The following is a 21548-nucleotide window of genomic DNA, read 5'->3' on the forward strand; positions in this document are numbered from 1 at the left end:
GCTCATTCCGTTTATGTAGTAGCTGAATCTCTAACAAGTGACCAATTGTTAAAAGCAAAATAGATCCCCACAAGCCAGTTTCTGTGAAGTCTTTTAACAATACTGAATGTACAACTCAATTTTTTGCAAAAAAACATCGGTCATTAAAGGAACTTTTATGGTTATTACTGAAACTTTTCCATATAAGTTTCCAATTCTCTTTCAGCTAGTGTCTCTGCTATCTTCAAAATGGTAATCAACTACTGATGGTACAAGGATTCATACTGAATGCACATTCACAGTATTTGCATAATCCAGTCTTACAGAATCAAAAATGGAATGTTCACATGTTTTAAATTCAAATATGCTTTAATTTTTTTTTAATTAGGTCACTCCCCCCCCCTCTTCTATAATGTGAGTAGCAATGTAGCCTTCTACTACAAGAAACCTGTTGTTTGGCATACAGCTACCCATCTCTCTACTGTAGCTCCACTCAGTCAAAGAGGATCTTAGTTTTATAAGTTACATGGTGACCTCACTAGTGCTGGTGCTACGAAAAAAAAAACATCCAACACATGTAAAGTGACTGACATGAGGAAGGACATCCATCTGTTGAAAACCTGCAAAAGCAGATACTGGAGTGCAATACAGTCCTTAAACCTCTCAGATCCTGTCAAACCATCTAACCCATACCTGCATAAAACATGGACAATGAATAATGATGATGGGGATGACACTGAGGTTTCTGAGGTAGAACAATGTTCTTTATTCCTTCTGTCCATCTGATTATCAGGGAATGTATTTACCTGTTATAAGTTATTCACCTGATCATCTGGAAATGTGGTTACCTGTATTAGTATATTCATCTGATCATCTGGGAATGTAGTTAGCTAAGATAGTATACTCTGTATTCCAAGTATTCACCTGATCATCTGGGAGTGTAATTACCTGTGAGAGTATATTCTACATTCCCTGAGTTCATCTGGTCAGTGAATTTAAATCTATGCTTCATGCCATGAGGCCAGAGTTATATGTACTGGCCCTTGAAAAAACTTAGACCAATTTGCTTTTTATTTCCAAAGAAGTTAGGAGCACCTGAAACCCACCTTTCTCCACCAAGAAAGCCAAGCCATATACAGGATATGATAATATTGTTTTAGTCAATGGTAATTATTTTATGTTCTCCAAATAAACATATGTGTATGTACTATCTCTTATCACAATTATTCTCAACTATTTCTGTGACCTGTGCCTCTCCTCACCTACTTCTTGAAAACAGCAGCAAGTACCCCAAGACCTCCAAACCATCTGCTCCTCCTACTCTTTACTGCAAATCTTTATCTATTCTCAGAGTTGTTTATAACCATCCAGATACGGAGTAAAAAAAAATCTTTTCTGCTCTAATTACTAGATTTATCATTTCCACTAATAATTTTTTACATATTTTAAAGCTACTACAACTTGTTAAAACAAAAACTATAATTTTTCTTTCAGATTTAAAACGGAAAATAATATTTCATGTTCCCTCCCTTTAAGTATTTTTTCCACCCCTATTTTCACTTCACTTTATTGGGGTGCATTCTCTGACCCTGGACTTCATTGAGTTTAAGAACCATAAACTGGGTACTAGTTTTCAGACATATTTCTGACATTGTAATAATGTGGCAGGGGAATTAAGTGACCGACAGTATTTTGTTATGTTCTGTGTTCTGGTTTCAAATCCAGCCAGATGAGATTTTGACTTTTGTCCTTCTAAAGGTTAATTAAATTAAAAATATGCCCACTCTTTCTCTCTCTTTTTCTCCTTCCTCCTTGTTTGTCTCCTCCCTCACATCCTTCTCCTCTTTAACAATGACCTTACCCCTGCCTACAACAACACATTTAATGACAGCTGGTAAATCTGTTGAATTTTAACTGTTGTATTACATCAACACTTGTCCCCTCTACCTAACAAGAATGACTTTACATGATCATTCAACTTGCTAAATACAGCAGCCAAGTACCTCTCCAATCCAAATGATACTGTCTTTAAAAAATGCATATTAGATAATCTTTTGGTTATAAATTTCTTTTTCCATTCTTTTGTCAAAAGGAAAGACAGTGTGCATGACCCTTTACAGGGCTTCTGTGACTGGTAAGAGGGATAATGGTGGTATCTGCAAATTATAGGCCTAACTTGAGTCCTTGCATCAAAGAGAATTCACTAAAGACACCCAAGGATCCAAATAGCAGAGAGTGGATTGAGTCTACCACTCATATAGGCCATGGTAGGACATAAACTCAGAACACAAAGCGTTGCAAGAAATCCAGTTTGGTATTCTTACACTTCCACTAATCCACTGACCTATATTGGTGCTTTATTGTGAACCACAAACAGATAAAAGGCAGAGTTGACCTTAGTGGGGTTTGAACTTAGAGTGCAGAGAATCAGAGTTCCATTAGGTATTCTATCTGCCAGTTCATCTAGAGAAAAGATTGGGTGGTTGCAGCTGGAATGCTTTTAGCCTTATGTCTACTTGATCAGGTTTAACCTGGGGCTAAGTTGTTACAACACCAATTGTCCCCTGTATTAAGTCTGTTTATTAGCCACACTTAAGACTGCACATGAAGCAGCTTATCCTTATATATATATATCTATATGGTTAGAACATTAACATGTTCTGTATAACAGCTGACTTTTCCTTTTCAATTTATTTTAACTCTATCCTTTACTTTCACAAAGATTATCTATTGTTATCTTCATTATCTGAGCTGCTGTCTTTTAATCCCTTGTAATTTGTTTATCCTTATAATTTGTGGAAGAAAGCTACTTCTTGTCACTACCTACTCCAACACCTAAGGGGACCACTAAATGATCCCTCAACCTAGTAAATATAGCAGACAGATTGCTTTAAGTCACATCCTACCATCTGAAAAAAGTGGACACATTAGATACTCTAGTCAGAGATACTCCTGAAAAGGAGACAGGATGGTCATGGTTGGAATATCTTCAATTATGTCTATTTGAGATTTGTTCAATCATATGTCTATTTAATTGAGATTTGTTCTGGTTCTTTAGATTCTAAGTTCAATTCTTACTGAGATCGATTATAACTTTTATCATCCATCTGGGATCATTAAAATAAAGTACCAAGTTCTGGGGTCAATTTAATCAGCAGTCTCCCTTGTCCTAAATTTTTGTTCATGTTTGCTATGTTATTGTTACATAGGAATTAGGACTCCAAATAAAATGCATTGCAGTATTTAGCTGTCCCTTTACACTGCTTTTTTTTTTTTAAAGCAATACCTCTATGTCAACACTTGTCCTGCAGTCCTGTGATCAAATATCTTCTAGCCATGACCATCATGTCTTTTATTGAGACATAGTAAATCTAAAACCACATTATTCTTACTCTTAAGATGTTTCAGAGTAATTTGAGGGAGGTTTGGTTATTTCTGGCAATCAGTGATCATATAGAATAGAAGTAGAGAAGTCCCTTAATAACCCATACAGGAATACCTTGTAACCCTTTTGATACCAACTTGCCTGAGACCACCCCTGGTTTTGAGATGCAAATCTTTCTATTTTAACCCTTTAGCTTTTAAAGTCACCATGTTTGGATCAAACATTTTATGTTCAAACTGTCCAGATCTGGTCTCTCACACATATCTTACAGTGTCATTCTAAAAATATACAATCATATCAAGATCTTGATACTATGAGATAATGCGTGATTAATTCAAAACAATGTGAATAAATAAGCATTACTTTAGACAGAATAAACTGAATGTTAAAAGGTTAAATTGATCTAAAACTTCCTGTTAAAATTTCATGTCAAGTTACAAACTCCAGCTTAATAATGACAAATTTATTTTACTAGCTTATTCCTTATTTTCAAAATTGATTGAAATAAAGGCAGCATATTTCAATGGAAATGTCGCTTTAAGGGAATGAACTTTCAGAACCTAAACAGTAATTTAGTGTTACATGTCTATGAACTTGTAAAATTAAAAAAAAATTATTGTTTTTTTCACAGTATGTGATTCCCTGGGGTACAAAAAAGGGTTCCTCACTCCCTTGTTGGCTTGTTTGTTTATCTCCAGGTCAGTTCTGATCAAACAATCTTAAGATCAAAAGCATTCCAGCTATGATAATTCCATTGTTTAAGTATATCTAGGGCTACATGTTCCAAAGTGCTCCATCTCCGTTTTTGAAAACAAGTGTGTGATTTGAGTGTTTTGGATGTTATTTTTTAGCAGGTCAAGTTACCTCATCAACTTGTTTTTTTAGTATGTCTGGGGTGTGATAAATAGCAGTGTTTTTCAACCTTTTTAAACTAGGACCCCTTTTATTTAAATGAATTTTCCTATGAATTCATCTTTTGGAAGGTCTTTCAGCTGTACATGGATCCCCAAGGGTCTACTGACCCAAGGTTGAGAACTACTGTTATATACCATATCTAGTTATTACTGATGTCGGTCAACTTGGATCCAGTAGACTTCTAGTCTGCCTCACCAAGTTCTCTCACCTATGGAAGCATAGGAAAGTAGACATGACATTTTGTGTTTGAGTTCAAATTCTACCTTGGTTAACTTATTTTTGGGTGGTGGGGGACAATAAAAAAAAGTAACATCCAAATACTGGGCTTGATGTAATTGACTCCTCCTTTTCCTATAAAATTGCTGGTTTTTTGTCAAAATTTGAACCTTTATTATTATTATTAATGATAAGCTGGCAGACCAAACAAAAATACTTGACATTTTTTCCAGTTTCATGTTCTGAGGTTGACTTTGCCTTTCAACCTTTCAGGGTCAATGAAATAAGTATTTGTTGAGTATTGGGGTCAGTGTAATCGACTATCCTCCTCCCCACAAATTTCAGGTCTTGTGCTTTTCCTAGAAAGAATTATTATCATTTACATTTTCAAGTCAGTTCCACTCCAATCCAACCGTAATAAACTTGTCTAGTTTAACCTGCAGTTTCCAGTCATGCTCCTTCCTAGCTTCAAGTTGGGAAATTTGCTTCATTCATACTTTGCAATTGAGTCATTAGCTACTGGAAGTGTGTCCATCTGGCATGCACATGCACAAAACAGTTTTGTTCTGCCAAAATAAAAATCCACCTGAAAAAATATTTGTTAGATGACCTTTCACCGACAAAATGAAACTGTTATTTTCAACACTATACTTTGAGTTTCATAACTTCAGTAATTTAATATGTGTTCTTGAGGCTAAGGTAGAAGACCATTAGGTCTGTACATCTTGAGTTGAAATCATTTTTAAGAGGATGTGAAACAGTATTTAAGTACTCCTGACTTGAAGGAGTTCTTCAAAACTTTTTGATGACAATATCATTAGACGTCGAGCATAGAGATCTTGCATTCAAATTCAATTTCATATTCTTCATATTACTTGGAAGCACTATACTTAATTCTGCATACCCCTGTTCACATGTAATTAATATGGAAATCATATCAGATCATCTGGAAATATTGCCAAAGAGATAAACCGATATACTATCCCAGGAAAAATTTGTCTCTCTCTAAACACTATAAAACCATAACTAAACATAAGTTCCCAGGTCTTTCAAAGCAGAGAAACATACTGTGCCATATAATCCAATAAAGAGCATTGAAATAGTTGAGTAGTCAGTATTTATAATCATATAAAAAAGAAAACTATCCTGCTCCATAGACGAATAACCATTGAATACCACCACCTCCCCAATGTATTGTATTGTGTATATGAGGCTGAAGACTTAATACTATATGGCTGCAGTCTACCTAACAGTAGGTACAGTTTGGGAATATTACAGCTATCTTTAAGGTGACAATCCTGCAGAATCATTACTGTACCTGAAAAAAATGCCTAGCAGCATTTCTTTCAACTTAACATTCTGAATTCAAATACTGTTAGAGTTGACTTTGCTTTTCACTCTTTTGGGGTCAATAAAATAAGTACTGAGGTTGATGTAATTGACTTGTCCCCTCCCCTGAAATTACTGTCCTTGTGCCAAAATTTGAAACTAATATTACAGCTGTATTTGACCTTCAGTCAGTTTAGAAGGGCTGAGGTTAGTGTCCCTTTATCTGTAGAAATCTTGTCTGATAGTTTAGAAGGGTTATGGCTAGTGCCCCTTTCTAACCCAGTTTCATGTGTTCGAGTGTCTCAGAATTTTGAAGACCCATCTTTCTTTTATTAACCAATTCCAGAATTGGTCCACCATCATCAGCAACATTATTTCAATGTCCACTTTTCCTTGCTTGTATGGGTCAGACTTTTCACCAGACTTTACTGTTCCTGTTTCCAAGCAAGGTAATGTATCTCCTAGTCCTTCAAACATAAACAACACAATGGTCAGACATGTTTTTAGGGAAGATTACAAATGAATGACATGGCCTACATGATGGTAATATTGACATCTACAGGGGAAGTCAAAAATTATCTATACTTTTGCCCTAGCATATCTTTATTATTGTCACACTGCCTTCTGTGCATTCGTGTTTATGGTTGGTACTATTGTAGTTATGTGATCGAACTTTGAGCCTGATCATGCCATTTTCCTTTCTGGCTTTATAGTGTAAGCATGGCCACTCCACTAGTAAAGTGCACCAAGGAAGAACAAAGAGCAGTGATCTGATTTTTCTGGAAAAGAGGTGTACAATCAACAGTACAAGATACAGTGCTTTGCTGGCCAGCAATTCGCACCAAGCACTGAAGCCTATTGCTGAAGAAAGTTTTGTTGTTGCATGACAATACACACTTACACACGGTCACCCAGACTGTTGAAACCATTAACCAGTTGGGTTCTGAGTTACTGGAACACCCTGCCTACAGCCCAGATCTCGCCTCTTCCGACTATCATATCTTTGGACCGCTCAAAGATGGTTTACAAGGTTGTCAATTTCCTACAGATGATGTGACGGAAGTGGTGCATAAATGGTTGCATGACCAACCAAAAAACCCTTCTTGGAGGGAATACACAAGCTTGTGGACCACTGGACCAAGTGCATCGAACAGGAAGGAGACTATACAGAAAAGTGACTTACTTGTTTATCTCCTGCTTTTGTGTAAAATACATTGATAAAACAAGTAAATGCAGACACACATGCATAATGTGTATTCACCCATCCACATTTATACACATATTACCAATTTCTTTCAATGTCCATCTAACAATTCCATTCACAAGGCTTTGGTTGGACCAGGGCTATTGTAGAAGACACTTGCCTAAGATTGGTGGGACTGAAGTTGAAATCATGTGGATGGAAAGGAAACTTCTTAACCACACAATTGTACCTTTGTCTATTGAAGGAGATTTGGTTACTCCTAACAGGTTATGTGATTGTACTTTCTCTTTCATTAGTCATGTCATCTAATAAATTATGAATGTTGATGTAGATAATATTATTGGGTTATCATCAACTTAAAGATTAGAAGTTCCTTTCTTTGTGTAGTTGTGCTGCTCACTATATTTTACATTGGCTTCATTTAAATTTTCTGGCTGTCAGTAATTAATGACTGTCAACCTTCTTGTGGATACCTCAAATCAACTTTCATTGGGTAGACCTGATCCTGCATTCTATCCATGACCATTTGATTTTGTTTTCAGAAAATCTATCCAAAACTTCATTGTTCTTATATTTCTTTTGCAAGATTCTTTATGCATAATCATATGTTGAAGCAGATATTGATGTGCCTTGAAACAGCCAGGCTACTAATTAAAATCCATGCACTGATTGGGTTTCAGTTCAGTTTTATCAACTAATTAGATAATTGGCTTAAGAGTCTTAAGTCACAACCTGTGTCCTAATGGATGGTGATATACTCCAACTGCACAGCCGCCATGCTAATGCTCTTTACTGTGTTCATATCTTGGATACTAATCAGTTTGAAATGCAAGCACAGAAGTACATGGGAGACACATTATCATCATTCAGATCACAGGCTGTGACAAAAGAATTTTTGACAACCTAGTTAATTTATCAATTACCTAATTAATAAAAGTGGCTGCATTGCCCTCTCAAAGTATAATAGTATCTAGTAAAGCTAACAACTTATGTCTTCACTATTTTAAGATGTGATGTGATTTGAGGGGAATTTAACATTTACTTGTAATTTGAACCATTACATGTAGAGGAATCTTCCATTGGCTATCCAGTTGAAATGTCTTTAGGCATATGTTATCCAATATTTTTTAAATTCTTTTAGATGGTAGGGTGCAATTTGAAGAAGACTTGGTTGCTGCTTCTAGCAAATCAAGTGATCATGTAGTGTCCCTCTCATTGGATTGATGTCAAAATTGAATGACTGCCACCATAGTCATGGATAGATTTATTGTTTCTCGTATAATGCCTTAAACATATGGAATCAGAGCTAGGCTTCCTTTTTAAAAGTTTCATAAAAAACCAGCAGTATATAAATATACATATATATCATCGGTAATATGAAAATGAGCAGATATCTTTCTTATCTGTCAATTTATATCGTAAGTTATGTTAATTACTATTAAATCAATGATGCTTTTGTGTATCAATAAATGAATTAATGGTTTTTATATGTGAGCAGCCATTAACTTTTACTCATCCTTCTGTGTGTAATTTTTACTATGACCTTGTTGTTGACATCATCATTTGCCATATGTCTAAGAAGTTAGCTTTGCAGTAATTTTTCCAGCTTTGGTTCTTCTTGTGTTATACCTTGAGCAAGTTTTTTGTCTTTTTTAAACCATAACCTCAAGCCATCCAAATATTTATGAATGTAATTAAATTGACGAAAACCTGCCAGATGGACTGTATATGTTCTTCAGAGGTAGACTTCATCCCTTACATGGTTTAATGCCCACCACTGGGCTTTTGGCTACTTTTAGCAAGTCCATCATACTGTCAGCATTTGAACCAGGTATTTGGCCAGAGGAACTCATTTACTCCTGCCTCTCAGTCTTGGAGGTCTTGCATAAAAGTTACTGGTGCAATATTTCCTTAAATGTCATAAAGAAGAAAAATACATTTTTTTTTTTTTTTTTTTTTTGGAGACTAGTTGGAATGATGTGTCCTCAAATCTGAGACTTGGCTTGAATGCTTGTGACAGACTGGTATCTTCCTCTTAAGACACCCATGGACCAGGTGGTGGCGTTAAACTGGACAACAGAAGTTGACCACCAATGATTGTGTAGTGACGTCATATGGCGCCAAAAAGGCATAGGTCGCCATTACTCCATCTTTAACCATGCATGCGTGGATTTCGACATCCAAGCGTTCCCGCTTCTATTCTGTCTCTTACCACGCCAGACAGCGAACAAGCAAGACTGTCTAAAACAAGCTCTCATTGAGTGTGGAAAAAGCAAGTTGTCTCTCCAACGATTCATCTCTAGGGACAGTACATCTACATTCAGGCTACTCAGAAACCGGACAATTGGAAGCTGTATATTTTCCACCATAAATAAATATTGTTGTTGTTGATCAGTTTGGAGTTCTGCGTTCCGTTCACTTCTAATTTAATATAGGAAAGTCAGGTGTACATCTAATGATGTATAACCCACTTTCCTAAAATTGTAATCCTAGTCCTTCGACATTTTACCTTTGTTTCTTCTGAGTGAGCTGAGGTTAGAGAGAGAGAGAGATCTTCAAAACAACCAACCCCCAACTCTGTCATCACTTTGACTCCTGCGAAGCTTAGTCTTCATATTGTATCATTTGTAATTTCTCAAATTTGTTTTCACCAGAAATTTGGTTTAAGATGGTAACTACCTGGTTATTTAGAATGTATCTCTCTTCTGTTTCGACTGCTATCCTCTCCAACTACAATCCTTCTCTAACGTATTAGTAAAAGTGCAGCAAAATCATGAGAACTTTCTATTCGGTGATAAAGTAGGAAAATACTAAGATATTTGTAAAATAAAATAATACCTGTACATATCTATACTTAGACATCTATAGATGTCTTTGACTCTGCTCTATAGTGTGTGCGCACACACACACACATACAAATATGTTAGTTATGGTCTAATATTTTTTTCTCTTCCCCATAATTATTTCTAATTAGCATTTTAATGCTTCTTGCATTAAATATTGCAAGCACTAACTTAATATTGAATGTCAGAGTCCCCTTCCCAGTAAACTGTCAGTAAAAGTGCATGGAAAATTAACATCCTTTCTGTTCAGGTAACATCTCTTCCTTTCACCGAAATATAAAACCCGACAGACAGTTAAAATAGGTATGAAGAAGGGCTCTACTTCATAGACCATTCCATTCCGTTTTCTACTCGGCTTTCACAGTCTCTCCCAGATAGCTAAGAGATACGTAGGCAACAAATAGCCAGGACTTCTCATTGAATGTCTATCTCTGTGTGTGTGTAAGAGAAAGATAGAGGGGAGATAGTTTGGTATATAGCTGTAGAGAAACAGATGAGAGGCGGATATTTTCATAATTTATTAATTATTTTCCTGTTCTACTTCACGACTCTAGTCGTGCTACTTGCCATGTAGTGGGTACCACGCATGACTCTACTCCTACGTATACCTACTGCTATTAAAATCCTTCAAGCATTATCTTTATGTATTTTCCTTATTTTTTTCCTTCCAAGTGCACGTGTGTGCGTCTGTGCGCACGTATGTATGTATATGCGCGTGTGTGCCTACATACATTCATACATATATGTATATATGTGTATATATATAAATATATATATATATAAATAATAAATATATATATATATATATATATATATATATATATATATATATATATATATATATATATATATATATATATATATATATATATATATATATATATATATATATATATATATATATATATATATATATATGAGTGTTTATTTTAGGATAAAGGCTTTTGATTCACTGCCTAGCTCCTTAATTTCTCGCAATGCTCATTCAGGCAATGAGTCCTTTAATTTTTAAATTTTTTTCTTCTGAATGGTTGCAAGGAGCGTGAAACTCCGAGTTGCGATGTAGTGAATCGGAATTCCACCCTAATACAAATAAATAAACTCTATTACATTCTATTGAGTAATCTTTCGTATGCGTATGTCAACTTCCCTTCTTTATTCGCTTTATCCTCGTATCTGTCTACCTGCTTGGAGAGAGAAAGAGAGAGAGAGAGAGAAAAAGAGAGAGCTAATATTGTAAGAGTGGGTGGTCTTCAAGAAACTCCGTTTGTACATAAGAATGGTCTTCCTTGCTGCAACAGTAATTAGCCATGCTGGAATGGGGAAACTTTACTTTCACAATATCTTAAACTGTGTTGACGCTGCTGCTACTGTTGTGGTTGTTCCGCTTCAGGTCAACCTTGTTCTTTGATAGCAAACCTATTTTATCAAAGACATTCCAGCCGTGACCATTCGCAGTATTATACAATAGGCGTTAAATTAACTGTCTTTTTCTCCACCTTTTTTTTTTAAAAAATGGAATAGTAGAATGTGATTTGAGGAATATTCGGCTACTATTGCAATCAGGTCGAGTTACCGACCACGATGTTCCATCTTTGGCTCCTATACTTTATATAGTGCCATGTCTAGTGTATAATCAATAACATAGTTTGTGTGGGAGTGTGTGGTATATGTGTTTTTGTAAGAGTATGCACGTTTAGTTATTCAGCTCAATTCTGATCCAGAAAACCTTTGACTAAAAACGTTCCAATCGTGACCATTCCATCTTTATCAGGCGTTGGCTACTGCAGTCCTGCATTTACATGTCCTTCCTCTGTTATGACACTCATGAGTGATTTCAGGAAGATTAGCTAGCTGCTATTTCTAGCATGTTCGGGGCCCAAATAGTCACTTCATTATTGAACCAATGACATACATTACCGCTGCTATTGACGTTTTAACCACAAGTCAACTCTGATCAAGCAGACATATAGTGAAAGGCATTCCAGCCGTGACTCTCCCGCCTCTTGTTCCCTAAGCATTGCACACTCAAGACTGCATTATCCAATGCCTCCTTTATTTTTCCTAAGACAGTTGGGAGTGATTTTTAAGTTAGATTTGGCTGCTATTTTTAGCAGACGGAACGATTATGTAGCACTTTTTTTCACTATTGTTTGCTGCTATCATCATCCCCACCGTTCATCCACCCTCTTATTTCTTCCTTCTACTACTAACTATTTATTATACCACTGCTAAGTCACTGAGAGCTTGCTTCTTTATCGTTTTAATGTTGCTTGTCTTGACTTTTTTTTCCATTTGTGTTCGTTCTTTCTCCCATTCATTCCTAGCTACTTCTGTCATTCATTCATATTGGCTGGTAGATATTTAAGACACTAACACTACTATCACTGGCATTATTATATATTTTATTACGACAGCTACTACTACCCTCTACTACTTACCGTCTCTGACTTTTAGCAGTCGTATTGACACATGGTGTACATAAAACGTTTATTTTTCAAAGACATCATCACCATTAACAAGCGTTGCTGACATCATTTGTATACATACCCTCGTTTTGTTTTGGTACTTACTCATTTACAGAAAATAAACCTAGTTTGTCACACTAACCATTATAATTTGAACAAATATTCACACTGCGTACACCATACGCTCGTGCATAAACACATACCTACGTACATACGCATATGCATGAGCACACACATGCACGCATATCCACATATGTACGCTTGCGGATGCACATATACACGTAGACGTGCGCACATATATACATAGACGCGCGCACACTGATGCACAGATGCGCGCACATTCATGCACAAACACGCACACACGCATGCAGAATCTCGCGCGCGCACACACACGCAAGCTACATCATAGAAGCGAGAGGAGGGGTGTATATGATTGAGGCGAAAGTGTTGGTGTTGACGGTGGCGGCGTCAGTACAGCTTTGCGAGGAGTTGGCAAGGTAAAAAAAGCGACTATCCTGATGTGAGTGCGAGACAAAGGCACCGCTGCCGCTACTCACTACATTGGGTTAGCTATGTCCCTCCCTGAACCGGGACATGGCTTCAGTGTGGAAGCTGACTTCATCGAGAAAAACGGCCGTCAGACTTGGATTACAAAACTCTGCTGTTGTAGCCAAATCATGGCCAATGTGAAGATAACCCAAGCTAAACGGATATCCCGGACTCTCTCTGAGGTATATAAATATATATTTGAAAGTGTATATATTTGCATATATGTGTATTTGCATCTCTGTCTATTTATTTATATCGCCAGCAGTTTGTGCGTGCCTATGTGCGTGCGTGTAATTGGCTTCTAAAAAGCCAGCCAGCCACATGAGCTGACAGAAAAGAGAAGAAACATCCCCCCTCATGTTTTTTTCCCCCATCTTCCTTCAAAACAAAACTTGCAGATTTCATGTCTTATTTAGCAGGTTGGCCTTTTTAAAGGCGTTGCATGAATTGACGTCTAGATGTATGTATACTTACTACCTACCCACAAACATACACGCACACATCCATCCATACATGTATTTCTTGCGTGCATACAAATAATTCTTGTGTACCATACATAGACACATGCACACGTTTGTTTGATAGAAGCAACTATTTGAGACGGAAAAAGGTAGCCCACTGTTACATACACACAGACTCACACACGTGTTTGTGTGTGTTTGCGTGTGTGTGTGTGTGTGCATGTCTTTGTTAGTAAAAACGGGAAGAAGACATTCATTTCTCTCGCATCTTTTCCCTATTCCTTCCTTCGCTACCTTCCACAAATTGACGTACACAATGCCAAATAGCTTTCATTGCTTCCTAATTTTCTCTTTGTTTTCAGGTTGACATTTTTCAAGTGCAAACTATCTTAAATATGTCCTCCCCATCCACCTTTTTTTTTTTTTGGCTCAACCGTTTTAAGCTATGCCACGATGATATAAATTTCCTGGTCATTATATATATAAATATGAGAGAGAGGTTGTGGCAATGCTGGGGCAACCCCACCTTTTGTGTGTTTATTTGTTTCTTTTCATTTCCACGGCCCCCTTCTCCATGTTTAGTTTCCCGAATGAGGGAGTTGGATAACGTCGTCCTCATATATACAAATATCAGAGCAAGTACTCAAAGCGTTTAGTAGAATTTATTTATTCAAAGCAGATGACTTCCTTTGTCGCTCGTGACCCCTTGAGCTACAAAATAAACGAGAGCAGATTTATGTCAATTTTCTCCACACCTCAGTGTTGCTTGTTTATTCATTTATTTCTGAAGACTGAACAACGATATGTTTATAAATTATAATATTGTGTATCGATAACAAATATCGAATATCATGATATAAATACTGTATCGTGCCGAACGATCAGTATGATGGCATGTTTAGTAGTATTCAGCTGTGGATATTATTTCCTCACTCTTACAAATATATGACCGAATAACACCCACGTGTGTGCTTGCCCATAAAATCACACACACACACACACACACACACACACACACACACACACACACACACACACACACACACACACACCATGCTCTACACACACATGTATGAGTTTGTGTGTATTACAGAGCTTGAGAAGCCTTGCTGACAGCAAGGCAACCTCACTAGTGCTGGTGCCATTTTGTACTGTACTCTAAAGTGGTTAGTGTTAGGAAAGGCATTTAGCTCTAAGAAACCATGCCAAAAGATGATACATTGGAGCAAGATGATCCTCTGACCTATTGAACCATCCTAGTCATACCAGTATGGAAAGCAAATATCAAATGATATATATAATTTGCATTTATATATGTGTATATGTTGTGTGTGTGTGTGTATAAACTGTGCCCAAATCAGACTGGAACCTGATGCAGCCCTCCAGCTTACCCTTTCCAGTCAAACTGTCTAACCCATGCCAGCATGGAAAATGGATATTAAATTATATATATATATATGCACACATATTTAGAGAGAGGTGTATATGTGTTAATATATAAAAAATATTCGTGAACATACGATGGTCAAAAGGTTAAGATGTTCAGTCATGAGGTTCTAGGTTCAATTCTATTACATGGTATTTTGGACATGTCATTCACAAGAGTTCTCTAGGTGATGGAAACTGTCAAGAAGCTTGTCAGATGGGTTGTGTCTGTAATTTAACGGAACAACCTTGTTACACATTGTTACACTGATTCTGTTAAGGATATACATGTCTGTGAAATGGTCAGGCATTTGCATGGTAATTGAGTTGATCAATCAACTGAATCCTCTTCTTTGAGAGATCTATTGATTTACTATGTATGTGCATATATGGTACATTCTACAGTATTTCGTATGTTTGGAGGGGAAAATCAGAAGTGCTTTTCTCGTAATAATTTCTCGACATTTTGACATTTGAGTCTGTTTGGACAGTGAAGCTTCTAGTTTTTACAAATTCACCTGTGCCACTGTGACTTTTTTTATATGATGATCTTCTGATGCTGTAGAACACAAAACATGTGCTGTTGTGGCAGGGAACAGAACATTTCTTTTTTCTAAAGCTTCCCTTTCACTTTTAAAATTCTCTGAATTTTGGGACAATATATAAAAACAAATTGAATGCTGAATTGCAATATTTTATTTTTATCAAATAGATAACAGAAAGAAATCGATTCTTTCAGGTTTTCTGAGTGGGATGGCACCTTATAGGACAGTATACTGTTGCAGAGGTGAAAATGTGTCCACTTCAATAACTTCTTATAAATTAAACATTCATTCTGCAAGTATATCAACAATATACTTTTATTTCCAAATTTGTTTCAACTGTGCAAAGTTTTCATAAATTTCCACAAAGTTTGGAGCAAATCTACATTTATCTTTAAAATGGGAATCTAGAAAATAAATACATACAGACGAGCATCAATTAAAATGAAAATATTATAAATAATCATTTAAGAACTTAAAACTTTTTGTGCACACGAAGGAGTTATACTGACTAAATGCATGTGTCACATACTCTAGCTCCTTTTCAGTTTTGTCAAACCTGTTCTAAAAAAATGCATAGTTATTAAATATAAAAATTATGAATTATATATAATAAATATATAATTGTATACAAAGTCTGACTGTTAACATAAATTACTCATCATCAAATTGCAAATCAAAGAGGTAGAAGTTTTGTCTTTTAAGCTAGATTATTTAAAAATGTTCTTAAAAAACACACTTGGGACGAAGCTCTGTTTGAAAATGAAGAGACACCTGTGTTCTCCGGTACAACAAATACTTTTACTGTGACTTTTTGTGAGAAGAGCAAATGCTTTGTTGATATTTTCCAGCTCAACTACTGCAAAAAGTCCAGTGCCAACCAACTGGATAGGACCATAGAACACATTATTTGTATGACAAGTGTCAATATCATCCCTTCTGAGCCAGTTAAAGGTGTTGATACCAGCAACAACAGATCTATGAAGAAACTTGAACTTAATCATACAATCAGACATTCTAAGGCCCTGCCAATGTAGAACTGGCAAAGATAGTTGACAGCATAGTACTGCTCCACATGCACCGTGATGCTGTTGGGAGAACCTGGCTCTACAGAAACTGCTGGTGCTGTTGGGGTTGATCTAGTTTGCTCAAGTGTTGGTGACAAAGTAAATTCTGTGCGTGATGCTTGGACTTTGAATTGGGAATTCTTGGAAGTGATGATTGAACCAGCATCAGTTCTTGCAACAAAGTGGATGGCATGAATATTTGGGATTGCCCTGCAATCAGTCCATCTTTGCTCCAACTTCTCTTGAGGATTGTGGAACAAAAAGTGTATGAATTTTTTTGCACACTTTCTTGGTCACACTCTTTTGCATTTATCACAACCTCTTTATTTTGCAAAATAGATCGCCAAACCACACACTTGACTTTGCCACCAACACCATCTACAGGTCCCTTTCCATGTGCAGTCTCAAAAAATAACCAATGAAGCTTCTGCACCAAAGTCATGCTCATGATAAAGCTACTTCGCCAGGGTGTACTTGTTTTTGATTTGAGAGCCAGCACCATCACTCCAGCAGTATATTTTGAAGACCTGGGTTAACTGCTTAGCCTCATTTATAATGGCTGTGTTGAAAGCGTTGACACTGCACTTTTTGTGCTTCATTTCATTAGAAACAACTACATGTGATGCATGCTCAAGTTCACCTTCTTCACCCTTGAAGTAAGACAAGATAGTGAAGAGAGTGACCATGTCGCTGGGCCAGTGAGCTGCCATCACTTCTTTCTGGTGCTTCAGTTGAAAATTTTCTGAAAAATCTTCTTGAATGATCACTTCACCAGTTTTCAGGGTTTTTTTTTCAGGAACTTGAGCTCTGCAAACTCACTTAATGTTGTAAATGTGTCTGCTGAATGGCTGTAGTTGCTCCACAAGATCTTCTTTTGCCTCAGCAATTGTGCATTCCTGCAACAGCTTTCTCACTCTCTTATCTTCACCAGTCACCCACCAATAATAAGATACCAGGGAATCTACATTAGCACCAGCAAACACTTCATCTACTGACTCACTAACTCCACATTTTGGACATTCTCTATCTACACAACCTATCTGCTCAAAACTGCATTAGAACTTCACACTTTTTCTGCACCAGGTTTCCCCTCCACTACCAAACAATACTTATGTACCTTGGACAGAACAAAAAGACATCTGGCCATTTTGAAAACATTATTGAGTAGCTCTGGCCTAAAAACAGAGGTTCTGAAATGCAAGTTCTGAATTGGCCATTTGTGCAAGATCTAACAAAACTTAAAGGCCTTAAAATGTTGTGGAGTGGAAAATCATTTATTGGACGAGTAATGCTGCTGTTTCTCTGAAGCAGATTTAGGTTTTCAATATTACTGAATATTTGTTCACTTGAGGAGTCCATGTCCCAGTAATTTAAGTTTTTGCTATTTCTCTCTAGCAAAATATATATATATATTTTTTTTCCCCTCTGCAACAACCAAAATTAGAAATTATGAAAATTATAGTAATTTATGCATAAGCAACATTAGACCGAGAATCATTTTTTCCCATTTTCATAAACTATGATTATTTGATTTTTGTGTGAACAAAATACTGTGAAATGGCCCATATATATATATGTGTGTGTGTGTGTGTGTGTGTGTGTGAGAAGGTTTGGGATTTAGTGGTTAAGGTGTTGTGTTCATTGCAAAGTTGTGGTTTCAATTCCCAGACTGAATGGTGTGTTGTGTTCTTGAGCAAAACACTTTCCAAGATGCTCTAGTCCACTCAGTTGTAAATGTGTGACCTTGTGATGGACTGGCATCCCATTCAAGGGCAAAGTTGTGATCTCAGCCACTTAAACACTATGCAAACAAAGTAACTGGCTTTATGAGTTCTGTGTGTATATACATACACATACACACATGTGAATGTATGTATAAATGTATGTGTATGTCCACCTTTGTGTGTGTTGGTGTTTCTATAAGAAAACAATTTACCCAAGATGCTAAAGTAGTTGGCAAATGTGCAGAGATGTGAGGTCAAGAATATCATTTGGGTTCACTTTTCCATGTTTCCAGGGGTCAAACAGAATTTGTTGCAGTAGATTTTCAGCAGTTGGGTGCTTTCCTGCCATTATTAGCCCTTATTTCTTTCCAAGCAAGTTGATATTCCCTATCACCAAACATGATTGAATGGAAAACTAGAAATGACTCTGCTTGTATGATGGTGACACTTCTTCTTAACATTGCATAATTTCAAGACAAGTACACACACACACACACACACACACACACACATGGTTGAGTCTCACACATATATTAATCAGGTTTATCCTTGCAGTTAAAAATTGCCCTCTAGAAGTGTTTAAAATATAAAGAAAACAGGCATTTGAAATAACACTATCTCTTTACCCAAAATTTCGGAAAATGATGACAAAACACTTAAACCATACTTGAGCTAACTAGAAAATGAGGCAAACATGTTTTGTTCTTGTTAGCTCACTTCAGTTAAGCATATCACTTCAGATAGCAAGATAGAAAAGTGATCAGCGTGTGTGTGTGTGTGTGTGTGTGTGTGTGTGTTATATAGATGCTGGATATGAATATCAAAAATATACATTACCACCATCTTTTCTCTCTTTCTGGTTGAGGGAACCATGTATCTCCTCTGCAGCATGACATCTATTCCTGCCTTTCTGTCATACTTTAGCCTCTTAAAACCTGGCATAAAACCACATCATTCTCTATTACAGCTCCCACTCAGTTGAGGAGTCTTGTCTTGGGAGTTACTTGGTGACCTCACAAATGCTGGTGCCATGAAAAAGTACCTAGTATAAAGTGGTTAGTGTTATGAAGGTTATCCACCTGTAGAACCTCTGCCAAAGCAGGCATTGGAACCTAATGCACTCCTGCTCAGATCCCATTGACCTATCCAACCCATGCCAACATGGAAAATGGGTTTTAAATTATGACGGCACCTGAGGGAAATACGCTAGATGAATCTTCTGCATGTTTAATGCACATGTGGTAGATTGTCACAAATGGGATATGTTGTGAGTTTGCAAAACGTTAATTCACTGAGATTATCCTTGCGGCTAGAAGGAAAGAAAATCCAACTAGAAGTGTTTCAAATCTAAAACAAAAAGCAAGAGAGGTAACTCCCATTAGAATAGTTGATTGAAATTTTTCAATTCACTGTATTATATACATACGAATCTGCAGTCTGTATATTTAGCATGTAGAGCACAGCTGAGATATTTCTTCTCAGGCCCCATTCCCCCACCCCCACCCCAGTGCAAACACACTGATCTCTCCTGAATTTTGCCGACTGCTTTGAATAAGCTTCACCTATCCATCATGGCTACATGGTTAAGAAGTTCACTTTACAACCACATGGTTTCAAGTTCAGTCCCTTTGTGTGACACTGAACAAGTGTCCTTTACTATAGCCCTAGGCCAACCAAAACCTTGTAAGTGGATTTGATAGATGGAAAGGAAAAAAACCCATTATATACACACGCACACACATTGGCGGGGGGCTTCTTTCTCATTGCATGCACAATAGTGGCGAGCAAGCATCACAGTCGTACAAATAATATCCCTCATTTTCAATCCTCTATGAAATCAATGGCTATGAGGAAATATTACCCAGCTTTGAAATAGGTGAAGGTTGGCAATAGGAAAGGCATTTGACCATAGAAAAATCTACCTCTATGAAATCAATGGCTATGAGGAAATATTACCCAGCTTTGAAATAGGTGAAGGTTGGCAATAGGAAAGGCATTTGACCATAGAAAAATCTACCTCAATTTCCACCTGACATGAAAGTATGGAAAAGTAGACATTGAAACTGATTATGATATGCATATAGATTATTTTTTTGGGGGTCAGAGGAACAAGCAGTTTTATAGAGTATTCATTTCATACGCACATTTTATGCTTAAAGACATTTACATATAAAGTGCCCATATTATTAATCATATGCTAGGGTATTAGCATATATTTACATCAAATGAATACAAAAGATAAAGTAGTCTATATTTTCAACTTAATTGTTTGTGTCCCTCACATTATGACTAAATTTTTTTTTTATGGCATGGAAATATCCTTTTCTTCTCAGTGCATTAGAGTTTATTTTTTTATGTTTTTCAACATTTGTGCTGTTAAACAGAATTTCGATAGTAAACATTATTTCCTGTATGTTATCATTCTCTTATTCTTAGCCATAATTTTCCAACTGTGTGTGAAAAAAGTACTTAAATATGTAAATTTTTATGCCACACCATTTACTCAAGTATTCTCATTTTCTAAAGTAGGCAGTATTAATAAATTTCCAGTTAGAATTATTGTTTTTTTTTTTTTTTTAAATCAACTTGTGTCAATAACATACATTTCAATATTAGATATAAATACTTATTGGCTGCTTTTTTTCTTTTTAAATTGGCAAATAGAAAGTGGGGGAAAATTGTGTTCCTACCAAAGAATGTAGTGAATATTTGCCCTTGCATAGAGCTTCACCTACAAATTTTATGAATTGAAAAATCACCTGATTCAATAGCTTGAATGTCCTTCTTGATTTGAATTCTGTTTCAACATGCACTATTTTCTAGTTTATAAAATCCTGAAGGAAACATTTTGGTATGCTAATATTTATGTTGGGTTTTCAGTTTGTTGAAGTTCGGTATTTATCAAGGATCTCTAGCATTCTCCAAACACTTTGAAGAATACTACAGAGTACATGTCATTAACCTTACCTTGTACTTGAAGAAAAAGGGAATGGACTACTACATCTGCAAATAAAAACTTGCTTGGAATATGGTGTTGACAGACTTGAAGAGTCACTTGTTCTCATGAGAAATCACACCACAGATACCACATGAAAGAGATGGGAATTGAGAGTACAGACCAAAATTGTAGAAAAGAGCACTGAAACTTAGGAAGATTTTGTCAGTGAATTTGACCCTTTAGCCTTCAAATTGTTAAATGTAATGTTTATGTATGTTTTGAATTAATCATGACTTGAAGCTTCAAGATTTTAGATTATTTTTAGAATGACATTGTAGGCTAGGTGTGACAGGACAGATTTGGCCACTTTGAACACCCGGTTGAATATTTTGGTTAGTTATGGCTGGATTAAACACTAAAGAGTGATAATTTATGCTCAAGCTAAATATTTGTGCAATAAAAATTGGCAACACAGACAAGCCCAATTTACAGGCTGAAGATGA

General features: G+C 36.3%; 1 protein-coding gene across 9 annotated transcripts in view; it reads left to right on the forward strand.

Annotated features, from left to right (window-relative positions):
* Window positions 1-21548, forward strand: part of LOC106874006 (focal adhesion kinase 1) — a 235425-nt gene that overhangs the window by 16168 nt on the left and 197709 nt on the right. For 6 of the 9 annotated variants that reach the window (XM_052970230.2, XM_052970234.2, XM_089356769.1 and 3 more), the window contains exon 1: window positions 12058-13070. The exons of 2 other annotated variants lie outside the window; for them this stretch is intronic. In XM_052970230.2, the coding sequence (XP_052826190.1) occupies window positions 12912-13070 (159 nt within the window). In that variant the 5' untranslated portion in view covers window positions 12058-12911. Of the gene's footprint in view, window positions 1-11121; window positions 13071-21548 lie in introns of those variants that run through there. One more of the 9 variants, XM_052970231.2, reaches the window with a different exon arrangement.

Source organism: Octopus bimaculoides, chromosome 8 (genome assembly GCF_046866305.1).
Source record: "Octopus bimaculoides isolate indiv1 chromosome 8, ASM4686630v1, whole genome shotgun sequence".
In the NCBI taxonomy this organism is placed as follows: Eukaryota; Metazoa; Mollusca; class Cephalopoda; order Octopoda; family Octopodidae; genus Octopus; species Octopus bimaculoides.